Source organism: Triticum aestivum, chromosome 4A (assembly GCF_018294505.1).
Source record: "Triticum aestivum cultivar Chinese Spring chromosome 4A, IWGSC CS RefSeq v2.1, whole genome shotgun sequence".
Lineage (NCBI taxonomy): Eukaryota > Viridiplantae > Streptophyta > Magnoliopsida > Poales > Poaceae > Triticum > Triticum aestivum.
In genome coordinates, this window is record NC_057803.1 from 563,155,519 (window position 1) to 563,172,054 (window position 16,536).

Consider the following 16,536-nt stretch of genomic DNA (forward strand, 5'->3'; position numbering starts at 1 on the left):
CATCTAGATGCCGATGTTGTATGGCAACATGATGATACATGAAGCCGTAATTCTACTTGCATTCTTCTAGATCACATGTCTGGATTAGCATATTATCAACTACTCCCTCCGTCTCATAATATAAGAGTATTTTTTACACTGAATTAGTTGACGCCGAAACGGATGTAGGAGTGGTAAGACGGTAGTGGTAGAGAGTTGGAGAAGGGTGGAGGGGAGAAAGCAAGGGGAGGGAGACAAGTAAAAACAAGGGCACGACATCAGCAGCACCAGCAAATAATAACTTAACCGCAGCACAACAACGACGCTTGTTATTAAACGCGCAAGGAAAAAGGAACAGAAAAGGGGAGGGGGGATACCAAAGGAGGAGGTGAGAGAGGGCGACGACAACAGCGACGTTTTCCTAAGACCCAGCGCTCCCCTTAACCTCGGGCTCTGTCCAATTCCGATACCAATAATACTAGACATACAGGGTGATTGATACAAAACTTTACAGGAACAGAACGTGGCTTCATCTAACTGGCGCCCCCCTGATTTTCCCCCTGATTTTCACTGGTGGGCCTGCCCTTCTAATTAGATCTCTGCCAATCACACCCCAACAGCCCCGTAAACCCCCTGTAACTTCCTGTACGTCTAGCATTGCTCTTCCGATACATATCGGCAGCAGCAGCGGCGGCGGCAGGAGGGATCAGCAGCAGAGAGAAACTGAGCTGAGGTTTTTTTTTATATATATGCGAGGTGCAGCGGCGGCCGGGGTGTATATTAGCCTCCCCGCCCTTCCCCTTTGCGTCGCTCTTCCCTTTCAGAAGGCGATTGCACAGGGCGACCAAGAACTGCTGCTGCGCCCGACCGGACAAGCGTAAAAAATATAGAGATAGTCACCCACACCAGAGAGAGAGATAAAGAGATTTCGAGAGGGAGGGAGACAAGCGGAGACAGAGATGGAGAGGAGGTCGCTCGGAGGCAAGCCTTTCACTCCCTCGACAAGATAACGATGTGCTCCTCCTCATCTTAGGTAAGTGAGACGCAAAGGCTAAGCCGTGTTTGCTAGCTAGCCAGCGCGTCGATTCGATCGAGCTGTCCGTGCGTAATTCGATTGCGTGCTGAGGAGCTTGGGGAAGAGATTGGGATCTTTTTGATTTTTAATTTGTTTGTTTGAAGTTCTTTTAATTCTGTGGTTTTGGATTCTTGATCTTTTTCTTTGTTGGGTTCTTTTTCTTTCCTTTATCTCTGATGCCGCGCGCGGTTGTTGCCGATGATGAACTTGTCTCAGGTCGCTGCGGGAGATCGATCGAAGGGGATTTTTTCTTGGCGCCGACGACGACGATGATGACAGTGGCGCCGCCGGCATGGGGATAGCGGCGCCACCGTGTCAGCAGACGACCACGCAGCACGTGGGCGCACCCAGGAGCAGTGCGGCGATCTACGACGGCCGGCCGGCCACGGCGAGTTCTATGTCCCACTCCCAGGGATTCCACCAGGGCAGCAGCGGCGTCTACGGCTTCTCCTCGGATGGCTTCGACCGCCCGGGATCCAGCCAGCAGGACCAGCAGCAAGAGCACGAGCAGCAGCAGCACCACGTGGCGCAGCAGAGCCGACGCGACAAGATGAGGGTCCAGGGCTTCGACCCGGCCGCCGCCGCTGCCCACGGGCTGCTCCCTATCGATGGCGATGAGCACGTCGAGCCCGGAACCATGTACGACCACGCGGCGGCCGCCGGCGCCTCCAACATGCTCGCCGAGATGTTCAACTTCTCCGCCCAGACACCGTCGGGGCCTTCCGCCACCGAGCTGCTGGCCAGCCAGATGAACGCCAACTACCGCTTCGGGTTCCGGCAGCAGGCGCCGGGAGCGGTAGTAGCCGGCTTGCCCGGCGACGGCGGTTGGTTCGGCAGCGGCGGGCCTGGCCGCGCTGACGTGGTCCTCGGCGGGGCAAACTTATTAGGTGAGACGTCCTCGCCCAAGCAACAAGCAGGCGGCATGGCGGGCCTCGCCACCGACCCGGCCGCCGCGATGCAGCTCTTCTTGATGAACCCTCAGCAGCAGCAGCAGCAACAGTCAAGGTCGTCGCCGACGTCGCCTCCGCCGTCGGACGCGCAGTCGGCTATTCAGCACCACGAGGCGTTCCAGGCGTACGGCAACGCTGCGAGCTCGTTCGGCGGCGGCGGGGCCGGCGTGGTGGAAGGCCAGGGCCTCTCCCTCTCCCTGTCGCCGTCGTTACAGCAGCTGGAGATGGCGAAGCAGGCCGAGGAGCTAAGGGTGAGAGACGGCGTGCTCTACTTCAACCGACAGCAGCAGCAGCAGCAGCAGCAGGCCCCGTCGGTGCAACAGCTCCCGATGGCATTGCACGGCCAGGTGGGCGCGATGGGGCAGCAGCTCCACGTCGGGTACGGCCCCGCCGGGGTCGCCGGCGTGCTGCGCAACTCCAAGTACACGCGCGCGGCCCAGGAGCTCCTCGACGAATTCTGCAGCGTGGGCCGCGGGCAGACGATCAAGGGAGGCGGGCGCGGCGCCGGCGGCTCCTCGTCCAACCCTAACGCGAGCAAGGGCGGGCCCTCCAGCTCCGGCGCCGCCCAGTCGCCATCGTCGGCGTCCAAGGAGCCCCCGCAGCTGTCCCCCGCCGACCGGTTCGAGCAGCAGCGCAAGAAGGCCAAGCTCATCTCCATGCTTGACGAGGCACGTACCCACAAACACATTCCACGCACTCCTCCCTTTCGATCCCTCTGTCTTTCTCATGCATGCATGGCGGCGTCCAACTAGCAGCTAGTTCCGGCCGGCGCGGCGGCATGGCGCCGGCAAAGTTTAGGTAGGTTGAAGTGCAACAGACAGTAGGTGGCTGGCCGGTAGGGCTGGCTAGCCAGTACGGCCGCCCAGCTGCTTCAGAACCAACGAACGAGCGAACTGGCTCCTGTTTTTTTTACCACCAGCTCAGTCACTCACTCGGACCGGGACGTGGCATGCACAGCGAGGCGGCGGCCAATGGCAGCGCAGGCTGGGGCAGCCAGAGGTAGCGAGCTTTTGGGTGGATCGTCACGACGCAAACTCCAAGGGCGATATGAGTCTCCAATCATAGTAACATCCATCCGTCCCACGATCCGATTTCTTTCTTTTTGTGCGGTTGTTGGTGCCGCCATGCCGTGATAGCAGCTGTTGCCGCAGCATTCATCGCCTCCATTTCTTTATGCTTGCTTGCATGGACTCTCTCTTTCCATATCTCTTCCCCCGCAAAGGGAAAGAGAGTACGGCCACCCGTTGGGATTATTATATTTCCATCCTTCTCCGCACACGCATTTGGACTACGATTTGTGTCACGTCACCACGTCAAATTTCCCCATATAATATCATGTGCTACTACTCTAGTCTCTTTAGTAGCTAGTGTGTGTGAAAGTTCATGATTCTAATCGAGTAGTAGCAAATATATCTGGCTAGTATATGTACATGATCGATGTAGTACTTATAAGCGATTGGACAAAATGGCTGGAGAAAGATAGGTGCATGCGTTGGCTCAGGTAGATTTGTGTGGGAGCTGTTAGAATTTGGCACAGTGAGCAAGTACGAGAGGTAGCACTCACATGTGTGTCCCCGGATACTATAAATTACTACTCCTGCTACATAATTGGAAAGAGAGATCGGCGATCAACAGCACGAGCACAGCACAGGAACAAAATCGGCACATGCAAGTTAGATGCCTCTGCGCATGGCTTTGCTGTTGCCAAACGGCCGTGGGCCTCGGCTGCGCTTGTTCTTTCCACCCATTTCCCGCTCATAATTGTGCCAGCGACACATGCTACGCCATGCCCATCTCTTAATTGCCCGCACCCAAAATTTGTTTCTTTCTTTCGTGTCTAGGAGTAACTTTGAATTTTCTTCTTCACAATCCACCCACGATCATGCATGCATCTTACTAATCTCTCAGTCGATATAGCTGCCTGTGATTCTTTCTCCTTTTCTTTTTTACTTTCATTCCTACCATCGGGTAAAACGACCAATGCCTACTTCTTTCTAATTTAATTTACAGAACTTCGAGATCGATCGATGTGGTTAATTAATTAGCTCAAAGATTGTGCATGTGTTTTGTTCCGCAGGTGGACCGGAGGTACAACCACTACTGCGACCAGATGCAGATGGTGGTGAACTTCTTCGACTCGGTGATGGGGTTCGGGGCGGCGACGCCCTACACGGCGCTGGCGCAGAAGGCCATGTCGCGGCACTTCCGGTGCCTCAAGGACGCCATCGCCGCGCAGCTGCGGCACACCTGCGAGCTGCTGGGCGAGAAGGACGCCGGCACGAGCTCCGGGCTGACCAAGGGGGAGACGCCGCGGCTGCGCGCCATCGACCAGAGCCTCCGGCAGCAGCGCGCCTTCCACCACATGGGCATGATGGAGCAGGAGGCGTGGCGGCCCCAGCGCGGCCTCCCCGAGCGCTCCGTCAGCATCCTCCGCTCCTGGCTCTTCGAGCACTTCCTACACCCGTACGCACCACACCCTCATCCTCGCCTACATTATTATCAACTCTCCGTACGTACTACCCCTACGTCGGTACATGTCCATGCAGTACGCTGAGGCCAGTCGATCAGGTGGGCATGGATGCATGCGACTGTTCTTCTCTAGCTAGGATATGTAGCTAGCCTGGCATGGAATTTGCGATATGCTCCATGCATGGGATGGGGTCGACGAATGCATGCCGTCCATCCGTCGACATGGTAGGGGTACTACGTACGTACAGGGACTGCACTCATCACGGGCAGCTTCTGCTTTGTTCTCCCTCCCTCCCTCTCTCTCGTTTGCTGCTAGCCGATGCGCTGCCGCGCTGCTTTCGCAAAAGCAGTAGTTTTTTTCGAGATCCACGCTAAAACCGGCAGGGACAGGCGCCATGCCGGGCACTGTGCATATTCCTTCCCTTTTGCCCTCTCCCGGATTACTTTCCCATCATTGCAGAAATTTAACTTTCTCCCCAGCCCAGTTTTTTTACCGCCCTGCCCGTTTTTAGTGCCTGCAGCAGGGCTGGATACTGGCTGTCAGGAATTCTGCCCATCTTTTTTCAAAAGCTCTTCACGCGCGCGCAAAGGCTTCAGCTATAGCACTGCCATCGCCTGCTGCTTCATTCCCTGGAGCCTTTTTCTGGCTTCTGCTGCATGTAGCATCAGCTAGCATGGGCGAGCTTGCTAGCTTTACAAGTTTGTTCTGCGATCGCGCACGATCGTGCACGATGCCAGCATTGCCATGCTCTGGGAGAGATCAAAAGATGATCCGTCCATCAGAGCATACTCATCTAGGAATCCGCTTCTTTTTGGCTAGCTCCTGCAGTTTATGCGTGCGTGCGTGCGTGCATGCATGCACGCGTAGGTAGGTAGAACGAGGTATATGTTGCTCATATGGGCAGTGCACGTATAATTCGTATATGATTGGTGAACAGTGCGCTGCTGCCCGCAGTGGTGGTGCTGTTCCTGCTGCTTGGCGCCACTGCTGCGTGCTGCTTGTGCAGTGAGGCAGCAGGCAGGCAGGCAAGAAGGAGTGCATGCAGCCTTAATGATCAGTCCGTTTTGTAGCATCTTGCATGGAGTATCGCTATTGCTGATGCGTGGCTTCGTCGTAACGTGCGTAGGTACCCCAGCGACGCCGATAAGCACCTGTTGGCGAGGCAGACGGGGCTGTCCAGGAACCAGGTTTGTAATTCTACCACTTTCTACCACGCTGTGCATGCATGCATGCATGCATATACACCATATAGTACATGGAATCTTCACAGACTTTTCTTGCATGCGCGTGGGATGTTACACTGTTGACCATACCCTGATTGTGCTCTTTGTTTGTTTTTTGATTGGTCTCGCATTTTTGTCTCTCTTCCGGTATCTAAAAGCTCTCGAAACAGATTTTCGCCCTGCTTTATAGATAAAACAAACACCGAGTTCATGCAATAAGTTCAATTGCTTGGAAAATAAAGATAAGTTTGTCGAGGCAGCAACACCAACATGCTAACATGCCTGAAACAAAGAAGAAGAAAGGCCACCAAGTGGGCGGTATATCAATGGCTAATATCTAAAAACTTGATAGCTTCGCAGTGAAACAGACTTATAGCATCCAGTTAATGATTTTAGTTGCTTAGCAATCATGCAGGGTAACACATACATAATGTGATGCTGGGAACAAATAGAGGAGCCATATACTACTATATTACCCCATAAATTGTACAAACTCCTCAAATAGATACTCCGAGAAGATTTCACTGCCTAAATACTCAATCCAAGTATAGTATGCACAATTTACATATGACGCGGCAAACTTATATCCAAAATTTGACAATGCAACATCCTGGCATAATCAACTTAAAATAAAACATGGAGAATACGTACACATGTACTTTCTTTGCTAAATAAAGCTAAACAGTGCATGTATGGAGAAATCATTATAATGTTCTACATTATTTAAGCAATGGTTGAATGCAATTTGTTTCTAAAAGATAAAACATAAACTTCCTTTCTAACAAAAACATATATCTCGTGCATAGTTAGTCTCCCCGAAGGCTGGCCACACTAGATTGAGCACGTGCAAGCCGATATCGAGCCACTCCTATAGGCTTACCCCGATTGGCACATGCCTCATTACTTTGTCCGCCCTGTCGGTGCAATCTGAAAACGGCCGAGCACCTCGTGACCTAAGGGCCTAGTGCATGGTTTGTTCTCGTCCCATTGGCGGCATGAGCTAGGCTTCGCTCCTTCGGCCTTGGATCATAGCCTGGTAATAAATCACTTCGACTAGCTTGCAAGCATCTCAGTACACTAGCTCATGACTGCAAAGCGTGTTGTCGATGGCCCTGCTCGATTTGTGGAAGCTTTCAAACTGCACAATCTACATATATTTCAAGTGCAATTCTAGAAGAAAAAACAATGATGAGTGATCAACTTTGGTGTTGGCATGTGTCTGACATCCAATTGTGCGTGGAAAGGCTTAGGGAGGCTTGGGAGTGTTATGGCATGCAACTTTGCTTTTCTCAGGATATGTTTTTCTTGTTTTTGGTTTTGAATGTTACCGTAACACCCCAACCCTCCCTAAGCTTTCCACGCATTTCTAGCATTGCTGTAGAAATGAAATTATCAAAACTAAAATTAGAACATAATAGTATTGCACCACATTCTCATTGCATAAATGGTAGAAAACCTAGAGGATAATGGAGGGTGGATGCATGCCATATTGCCTTGTGACATCCGAGTTTAATTATTTGTTGATAAAAAAAGATGTGTAGGGCTTGCATTTGCTTAATGATGTGGAGGGCTTGCATGTGGTGGAAAGTGAAAAATGGAAACTGGAAGGGTTGCATGCAATTGATGATGTGGATGGTTGGATGTGCATTTAAATGTGATTGCTTACTTAGATATAATAATATAGGATTATGGATATTTATAAAAAAGTATAGTTAACATATATATGTGTGACAATAAATTAGAGAAACTAAAAGTCACTAATAAATCAAGAGATGAATCTCTAATGTCACTCCATTTAAAACTAAATTGCACAACAAGATGCTTCCATTTTTTCAGGTGCTCAAAATGGTCCCAGCAAATGCTGGTAAAGCATAATAAATTCTAAAGCATCTAAATGAAAATACCCATGCATGTTAAATCAAAAGTAAAAAAACTAGGTTTAAATTGTTTTTTTAGTGAATTTAGTCCATTTTGACATCATTACTAGTACAAGTGAATGTAAATTTCAAGATTAATTTATATTTAATATATCTCATATGTATGGACCACCGGCATGCAATACTATCTACTTCAATGCAGACCATGTTTTTTTTTTGCGGGTTTATTGCAGTATTCACAACGGTGTATGCTTGTCCACATATATATCAGGCATGTATATGTTCGAAGGGTACTCTCAATATTCTTGCTGTTCCATCGTATATATGCTTACCTTTACCTTTCAGTTTTTGGAGAATCAGCTTAGCTTTCAGTTCACCTATCTCTCTATTTTGTATCTTCCTGGGCGTGGTCCCTTCACTGGTGCCCCCTCATGCATGTCCTAGTTAACCCATGGCCCTCTTGGTACAAAATTTTCGTTTGCTGTTTGCCCAATGCGACAACGCAGACCCTGTCCCTCCTCAGCTCCCTTTGTCGCGCGATGCCTCTTGCGGGACTCGTGAAGAGACTCTGTGCATGCAAACCTGTGGTCTAGCTATGCTACTCTTAAAAAAAAAGAGTCTGTGGTCTGATGCTACTCGATCTTACATAGGTTTACCCTCCCAAAGATTCACATAGGAAAGCCCTTCATCCAGATAAAACCTGAATGTGTTTAGTCAACTGACGGTAACTGTCAAACTTGTCATGCTCAATAAGAGTAGAGCTAATTTAGGATCTAATTAGCTCCTCCCCTAGTTAGCACCGTACTTTTATTTACACTTTCATTATGTCCGGCTCCGGCCAGTAGGTACATCGATTATTCCAAGCAAGCCATCTATCTTGTTCACGTATAGCTAGAAACTGACCGGTGAACCTACTTTGATTTAGACGGAGAATCTCTGATTCTAAATTTATCGTCTGGTCTAACTTTCTCAGTCAATTAATTGTTGTTTTTCTAAGGCTTTGATTACATCAACATTGTTGAAATCGTGTATGCATCTGCAAACACTTAATCAATATGCAACTAAACTGTCCAGTACCTTCTATGCAACCAACTGCCCAACTGCATGTGGCTTCATCTTGAAGCAACACGTCCAATCTGGTCTCTTTCAGTTTATCTGATTTTTATGGACCATTGGCTAGCTGCCTTTGTTCTCAGAATTTGCAACACAAATAATTAAAGTAGCTAGGAGCATTGGGGTACTTAACAAGTTAGTGATGTCTTTTTAAGATAGAAAAGCCTTTTTTTACTTAGGTTGCAACTATGAGATAGTAACACAAAATTATAAAAATGATAAATAAACTGCAGGACCGAGGAGTACAATTTCAAGTACCCCCAAAATAGCAAAATAAAAATACTTTTTAATACTCACCAGAATTAATTGATAGCAAAATGGATCGCCCTAAGTTTCGATAATATATATGCATGGTTTAAATTGCGCTAAGTTATCTATTCTCCACACACCTGGTCCCACTGCTACCGAGTTATGGTCGAATTTTAATCCGTTCGTCTTGTTTTCCACAGATATTTTTTGAACTTAATATGATTTAAACTAGTGCAGATTGGTATCAATAGAACTAGTGCTTTAACACACCAAAAATATTTTCTGTGTAACATATACATGCACCCTATACAATTACATAAGCCATTTTGTCATGCATGATAATGTATGAATCTGCAATGAGAAAATTAGCTCCTCTTGCTCATTGTATCTGGCATTATGCTCTGTTCAAACCAATAATTAATGACATAATGCAAGATTTCTTATGACCCGTGATATATCCTCAAGCTATGTAGAATTCACACCTAAATTGGCATGATCTTGCCCTTTCAAAAGCATTTTAGTGGTTAAATGGAAAACTAAGACATATGTGAGTGGGGATTTAGTATTCCGTTATTTGGATGGGTCATGCAGTTTCATGATCTAGTGCTAAAACTTGTCGTTCTTATGTTCGTATTATTTAGAACTGTTCATTGTATCTTCAAAAAATAGGTACAAACTTATGTGATTATTCTAAACAGTCTCTCGGTTTTTCTAGTAATATGTACTTACTGTTGCGGATTTAGTATTTAAAAAAATATGGGAGGCTATATATAGAAGGAAGTTTTTTAACAATTTTCCAGGAATTATAGATGCATACTTGGAGCAAGAAATCTAGCTTTAAGCATCTTTTTCTATGTAGTTTTCAGTGGCATACATGTCAAGAAATAATGTTAGGAGAGCCTGGCAGTATGATAGTGTCAGTTTAGTTGTTTACCATTCTTTTTGCGAATAGTCCCGTTTACCATTTAATCATGGGAGAGCCAGAGACAATACATACATAAACATCTACTCCCTCCGTTTCTAAATATAAAACTTTATAGAGATTTCAATACGGGTTACATACAGATGTATATAGACATATTTTAGAATGTAGATTTGCTTATTTTGCTCTATATGTAGTCCGTATTGAAATCTCTAAAAAGACTTATACTTAGAAATGAAGGGAGTACTAAAAGAATTCATGTTGCAAAGGAACTACTAATTGGCTACTACAACGAAATCATTGGTTACAAACGAAACAGGACAAATAAGCGCAAGGTAAAAACCGAAATGACAGTGCGGACTGCTGAACAAAGGTAGCTAGCTAGCTAGCTACCCTACACGTCCCTGCACACATGCATGCATGCATGCACGCATGGCGCCATTGCGCTATGGACCCTCTCTATGTCTGCAATAATTCCTTTGGTTAATTTCGTTTGGATCAACTCCAGGTTTCGAATTGGTTCATCAACGCCCGCGTCCGGCTGTGGAAGCCCATGATCGAGGAGATGTACCAGCAGGAGACCAAGGAGCTGGAGGGCTCCTCCGCCGGCGGCGGCGGAGGCGGGCCCGAGTCCGGCAACGACCCCTCCGGCGCCGACGACTTGCACTCCCCAACGTCCACCGGTGCGCAGCAGCACCCGCAGCAGCAAGTAGTAATGCAGCACGGTGGCGGCAGGTACGGCCAACAAGAACACGGGATGTCCGGCGTCCACCCCCATAAGCTCGACCCCGGCGCGGGGCCCTCGGTGGCGGACGCCGCCTTCGTCGGCCTTGACCCGGCGGAGCTCCTTGGCGGCGACGCGCACGTGGGCGCCGCGGACGACCTGTACGGGAGGTTCGAGCCAGGGGTGAGGATGAGGTACGGGCCCGCCACGACCGGCGCGGTCTCCGGCGATGTGTCGCTTACGCTGGGCCTGCAGCACGCCGGCGCCGGCAACCAGGGGCCGGACGGCAGCGGCCGGTTCTCCTTGAGAGACTACAGTGGTTGTTGATGCCTACCTACACATATATATTGATTATTCATTCATGGCTCATGCATGCATTGCATTATTCGGAGCACTGAGGAGATTCAAAGAGAGAAGAAAGAAAGCACCGGAGAAGAGAGAGAGATCTAGAGAGATAAACTTGCATGGTGCCTCTGGAGGTGGTGCATGGGATGGGAATATATTAATACGAGACAAATCATCATCTTCATTTTCTTCATCCTCAGATGATTCTTAATTTAGCTAGATTAATTCCTTTCGGTAGGCATTATTGTTGGGGGGGCTAAGGAAAATCTGTATACAGGAAAAGAAAGATAGGAAGTGTATGTTATAGATTTGTTTTAGTCACACTCTTTTTTTGGTTCTCCTGTTCTTCTGTTCCATGTCCTGTTTCTTGTCCGTTTTAGTCTTGGTGTACCATTGTTTTCTTCTCCTTTCCATCTGTAACTAAACATAAGAGAAACATACATACATACATACATGATTGCATATATTGGTAAATATCTCGACATATACACATGGCTATATGCATGTGGGCTAGAAGAAGAGATGTATAGTACGTACATGCATACACACTTGGGCGGGTACAAGTGTGGTCACTCACACTCACTCACGGCTGGCTGGCTGGCATATGTACCTGCAACTTGTGCGTGGCTCCTTTGATTTTGCCCCACCTTTTGGGGAATCCAATTGATGCCATGTCGGGGAAAGCTTTTCTGCTGAAAATAGCATGCAGTATCGAGAACAACTGCTGCTAGTTTTTACTTACAGGATTGGTACGTAGTACAAGCAATTGCAGTACAATAGTATTCCTTCCATAAAAAAATATAAGAGTGTTTAGATCAATACTTCATCTGTCGGTCGGGCCGATCAATCAATCATGCATCAGTGCGTAAGTGGCATCCAGTTGAAGTGATTACTAATTAGCAACGTACAGGAACTGAGTTGTTCACTGATGGATGGACCCAATTATCGTGGCTAGCTGATCGATGGAGCAAGCAACCGCTGGAAGGAGATGCTGCCTGCTAGCTACTCAATCTGTTCTGAATTACTTGTCTTAAATTTGTCTAGATACGAAGGTATCTAACACTAAAATGAATCTAGATACATCCGTATTTAAACAAATTCAAGACAAGTAATTCGGAACGGAGGGAGTACATGGGGCTGGCAACCGAAACGAAAACGGTACAGTAGGTTGGCACGCTGCCTAGGACCGGCAGGAGGCACGCAATCTTCCCCCGTGAGCACGGAGAAAAAAGAGAAGAAATTTCGAAAGGAACGGAGCAGCGTACGCTCAGGTGGCCGGAGCCTTTTCCCTGCCGTTGCACCACCACGTACACGCTGTGGGAACCGGGAAGCTAGGCGACCGGAGATCGCCGGCCGGCCCGGGCCGCCGGTGCGGCGGTGCCGGCCGGCCGATCGATGGACGCGCGTACGGCGGGGGCGTACGTACTGCTGCGTGGACGCGGCGCCGACATGATTGGGTTCGGGTGCATTAATGCGAGAAATTGTGGTTGATTGATGGGCGCTCGCTCGCTCGATCGGCACGGACGGGCGACAGGGACGTAGATTTGGTTGCCAGAGGAAGCAGGCGGATCAATCAATCAATGAGTGCGTCGGTCGGTCCACCCGTCCGTCCAAGAACCGTCGGCCCATCTCCTCCGGTCCGGCCGCGAGGACAGCGGGTCGGTCAATGATGGATGGGGCGTGTGGTTAATCGACCCGCTTGTGTGATGGATGGAGGGGGAGATCGGCATTTTGGTTGCCGATGGACGGACGGCTGGTGTCTAATTGCAGCAAGAGCAAAACTGTTGTGCTCGCAACCCTGCTGTTTCTGAAGCGAGCGGCGAGGCGGCGCAGACTCTGGAGCGGCAGGCGCTTGGCCGGGGGCCGGGGCGTGGCGAGCGTAGAGCAGACGGACAAGTTGGGGTCGTTTGGCGCGTTGGGCGCCTCCAACGAAAGCCATACATGTCCCTTTTCACATCTATTGCCATCTTAAATGAACAAAATTCAAACAAAACGGACGTCTGTTTAGGATTGTGCGGTGGAGTTGGCTTAAGGTGATCGAGGTGTCGAGCAGAGGGCGCGCGTGCGTGCATGTTTAGGTGATGCCAACTTCTCGTTGCAGCATGCGCATAGTGATGAGGCCACTTTTGAGGAACTTAACCTACACTAATACTAAGTGGCAAGTGTAAGTGCCCTAGCAACCAACCTAGGAGCACCAGGTAAACATTAGCTTGCCTGACCGCAGGATCATCTAGTCAAACATGGTGCTTGTGGAGCCAGAGCCACCCGATTCACTGTGCGCAACTCGCCGCATCCAGGACATGTCTCCATCCATGCCGACGACGACGCCCTTAGGATGCGTTTGGTTGAAGGTGTCATATGAATGGGTTGGGACCGTTCAATTTTTTTGGGATTGAACCATTCAATTCATGTGTTTGGCTGAATATAAGTGGTGAGCTAATTATTTAGGACGGGACCACCAGTCATGCTCACATAGTCATGCATGCAAAGGGTGGCCATTTGATTCGACCGATTTGGTTGGGTGGAACGGTTCAGCATCTTCATGACATATTCTCTTTTTTTGGTTCGAACCATTCATGTGCTTTATAATCAAACATGTTTATTTTCTGAATGATCCCAACCCATTCATGACCGCCCTTACAACCAAACGCACCCTTAACTTCCTCAGATTTGGCTGTTCCAACAGTATCCCTGCCACGACGGTCAGCCTCATCTCACCGCTCACGTGCGGGTCTTGTCCATATCAATGCATATCATCCTGGTATCATGCATCCTACCTTTGCTGCCCAAGGAATGGCGTGATGATTGCAGCCCTATATGGACACTTCACTCATGGCCTCGACTGGACTGGACTGCAGCCCTTGCTTTTCAGCCAGCTTTGCCACCAAAAACCTTACGCCACTCCTATTTTTTTCTCTTTGTATAGGGATTTGGGGTTGTATCCGGACCTGTCCTGGGATGCGGTGACCGTGCTCCCACCGCGCGGACGCATCCTTTTGCCTCATCCTGTCCGCTTCTATTTTAAAAAAAGAGACGTTTCAAATGCCAAGTCCCAGTTCACGACCCCAGTTCATCACGCTGGCAACAAAGCCAGCGGCCTACACGACCATCGCCGGCAACACAGCCAGCGGCCTGCAACACATCCAGCCTCCAAAATGAATAGTTGTCCTCGCTGGCAACACAGCCGGCCTCCAAAGTGAATGTTTTTTCGCCGGCACACTGCCAGCGGCCCAGCGGGCGGGCGGCACCCATGCCAGCCTTCAAAAAGAACGGCCACGCCGATCGGATGACCTAGTTCAGGCCTTCGGCGTCGAGCATCTCCTTCTGCTTGGCCTCGAACCAGGCCCTCGTCTTGTCGCTCATCTTCGACAAGTTCACGCTCATGATCGCAAGGGCCACCTCCTTCGCTTTGGTGGCCTCGATGTCGAGCTGCCTCTGCCTGGCCTTGACGTTGTCGGCCTCGATGTCGAGCTGCCTTTGCCGGGCGGCCTCTTCCATGTCGAGCTGCCTTTGCCGGGCCGCCTCCTCCATGTCTATCTTCCTTTTCTTGGTCGCCTCCTCCATCCCAAGCTTCTGTCTTTGGAGGTCTAGGTATTGCTTCATTTGCTCGTCCTTGCTTTGCCGCTTCTTCTCGTCCCTCACATCCTTATGTGACATCATGCCATGCAAAATCTCATGCAAGGCCATGGTTGAGGCGTCACGTATGTCGTCCATCTTGGAGTTGGTCTTGCCCCTCGGCCTCTTCAACGCCTCGCCATCCTCACCTCCGGCGAACTTGGTCGTTTTCTTGCCTCTCTTCCTTTGAAGTTCACGGTATTGATCCTTGAACTTAGGCAATTATTGATGAGCGTCCAACAATGCGTAAGAGTGAATGACTTGTCATTGTGCCGGGCCTTGAATGCCTCCAAAGATTGAAATGCCTACATCACATGATCAACAACAAGTGAACATGCAAACATATACACGGTCGAAGTATCATGGCCGTAGCAAGGAAAGGGCTAGAAAGAGAAGAGGATACCATGTCCCCAACGCCGAGACCACTCACGGTCCGTGCTTCAACGCTCTCAAATGCGGCACAATACTTGTTGCACTTTTGTTGGATGAACAACCATCTTTTTTGAATCGAACCGATGCCACGATTCCTTAGAATTAGGTAGGGCTCAAACATCTTCCTTTCATGGAATGTTTTGTGGACTCTCGTCCAAAAAACAATGCCCTTTTGTTGCGCGCCGGTCCTTGGATCTTGGCTAATCTCCATCCAACATTGACAAATCAACTTGTCCTCATCTTGTGTATATGAACCGGTGCGAATGCTCTTCCGCTTCTTTTGTGCTTCCGCTCTTTGGGCGAGCTCGTCTATGAACAATGGAGCGCCACTAATATCAACATCATTGGCTTCATCTTCATCTTCACCTTCGACATAGATGTCGTCCTCTTCATGCCATGAATCACCATGGTCGTAGTCAGCACGGTCGTCGGCCTCCTCATCGGGCACGTACTGGGCGCGGCCATCCTGACTTTGGGTCTCCTCAGGGTCGTAGGCACGGCCATGCCCACCCTGGAAGATCACGTCCTCCATGTACTGGTTGTAGAAGGGGGCGTCCACCGTCGGCGTTGAGGTTGGCATTCCGTCAAACAACACGCGGGGGGCCGGCATGGTGCCCGTGAACGGTGCACGCGCCTGCTTTCTTTGCATCTCGACGGACGGCCGCCCGCCGCTGCTAGACCCAGGCGTGACGTTGAGGTCGATGACGGCCGCGGGGCGTGGTGTGGACGGCGCGAACAAGCCCACGTCCGGCGACGCCGAGAAACGGGTCTGGCCGTCGTGCCTGGGCGGAGGAAAGCCGGGCGACATGGGCGCGGCGCGCGACGTCGGCGACTGGCAGTGCATAGGCCGGGCGATCGACGAGCCTGTGCTCGCCGGGCCGACGGCCGCTGCATGGAACCCCGCCGGACGGCCCATGCCAAGCATGAGGATGGCGTGCGCTTTGTTGACGAGGTCCTCCTTCTCGTCGGCAGCGGCCTTGCGCCGCGCGGCCTCCAACTCCTCGCCGTGCCGCGCCAAGCATGAGGTTTGGTTTCTCCCACCGACAGGCGGGCCAGGGAAGGACAAGCGCGCGCGTCCCGCCCATCCACGCGCTGTTCGTTTCATCCCAAAACCGGCGCAACTTTGGGTCGGGGATGGGTCGAAAGCGAACACAAAGCGGACAAAAGTCCGTTTGCGCCCGCGCACTGGGCCGTCTCGTTTGTCCTTTTTACCCCAAACTGACAGGGACGGAGAGAATATGGTCGCGCGGTGGAGTTGGCCTTAGGGAGGGGCACATCCGCTCTGCTGCCCCTACTTCTCCACCAATCAAACGTCAGTGGATGACCTCTGTCTCTGTGTCGATCTCAAGAGGTCAGGGTCCTCCGTAATTTCTTCAATCAATTATGACGAGATGCTAGGCAGTCCAGTACGCCCACGTACAGGTGATTGCGCCAACGGTTCACAAACCACAGCTCGGCAGCTCTGCAAAGTGGTTCACTGCTGAAAATTGGAATCATTCAGTATGTGCGCTAACTATGTAAGAACCCTCTCCAAGGAGTGGATAGAAGATCCACACATCAAA

At 50.1% G+C, this 16,536-nt stretch overlaps 1 protein-coding gene across 1 annotated transcript; it reads left to right on the plus strand.

Moving 5' to 3' along the window:
• Window positions 1-663: 663 nt before the first annotated feature.
• On the plus strand, window positions 664-11,413 carry LOC100682416 (BEL1-like homeodomain protein 4). The gene is made up of 5 exons (XM_044508846.1): window positions 664-1,012; window positions 1,271-2,672; window positions 4,082-4,467; window positions 5,601-5,661; window positions 10,367-11,413. The coding sequence occupies exons 2-5, from the start codon at window positions 1,347-1,349 to the stop codon at window positions 10,907-10,909; spliced, it is 2,316 nt and encodes a 771-aa protein (XP_044364781.1). The 5' UTR covers window positions 664-1,012; window positions 1,271-1,346; the 3' UTR covers window positions 10,910-11,413.
• Window positions 11,414-16,536: the final 5,123 nt, after the last annotated feature.

Coding starts and splice junctions, on each gene's coding strand:
- LOC100682416 (XM_044508846.1), top strand. CDS start 1,347: ATGGGGATAGCGGCGCCACCGTGTCAGCAGACGACCACGCAGCACGTG. Junction 4,468..5,600: donor TTCGAGCACTTCCTACACCC/GTACGCACCACA, acceptor TAACGTGCGTAG/GTACCCCAGCGACGCCGATA. Junction 5,662..10,366: donor CGGGGCTGTCCAGGAACCAG/GTTTGTAATTCT, acceptor GATCAACTCCAG/GTTTCGAATTGGTTCATCAA.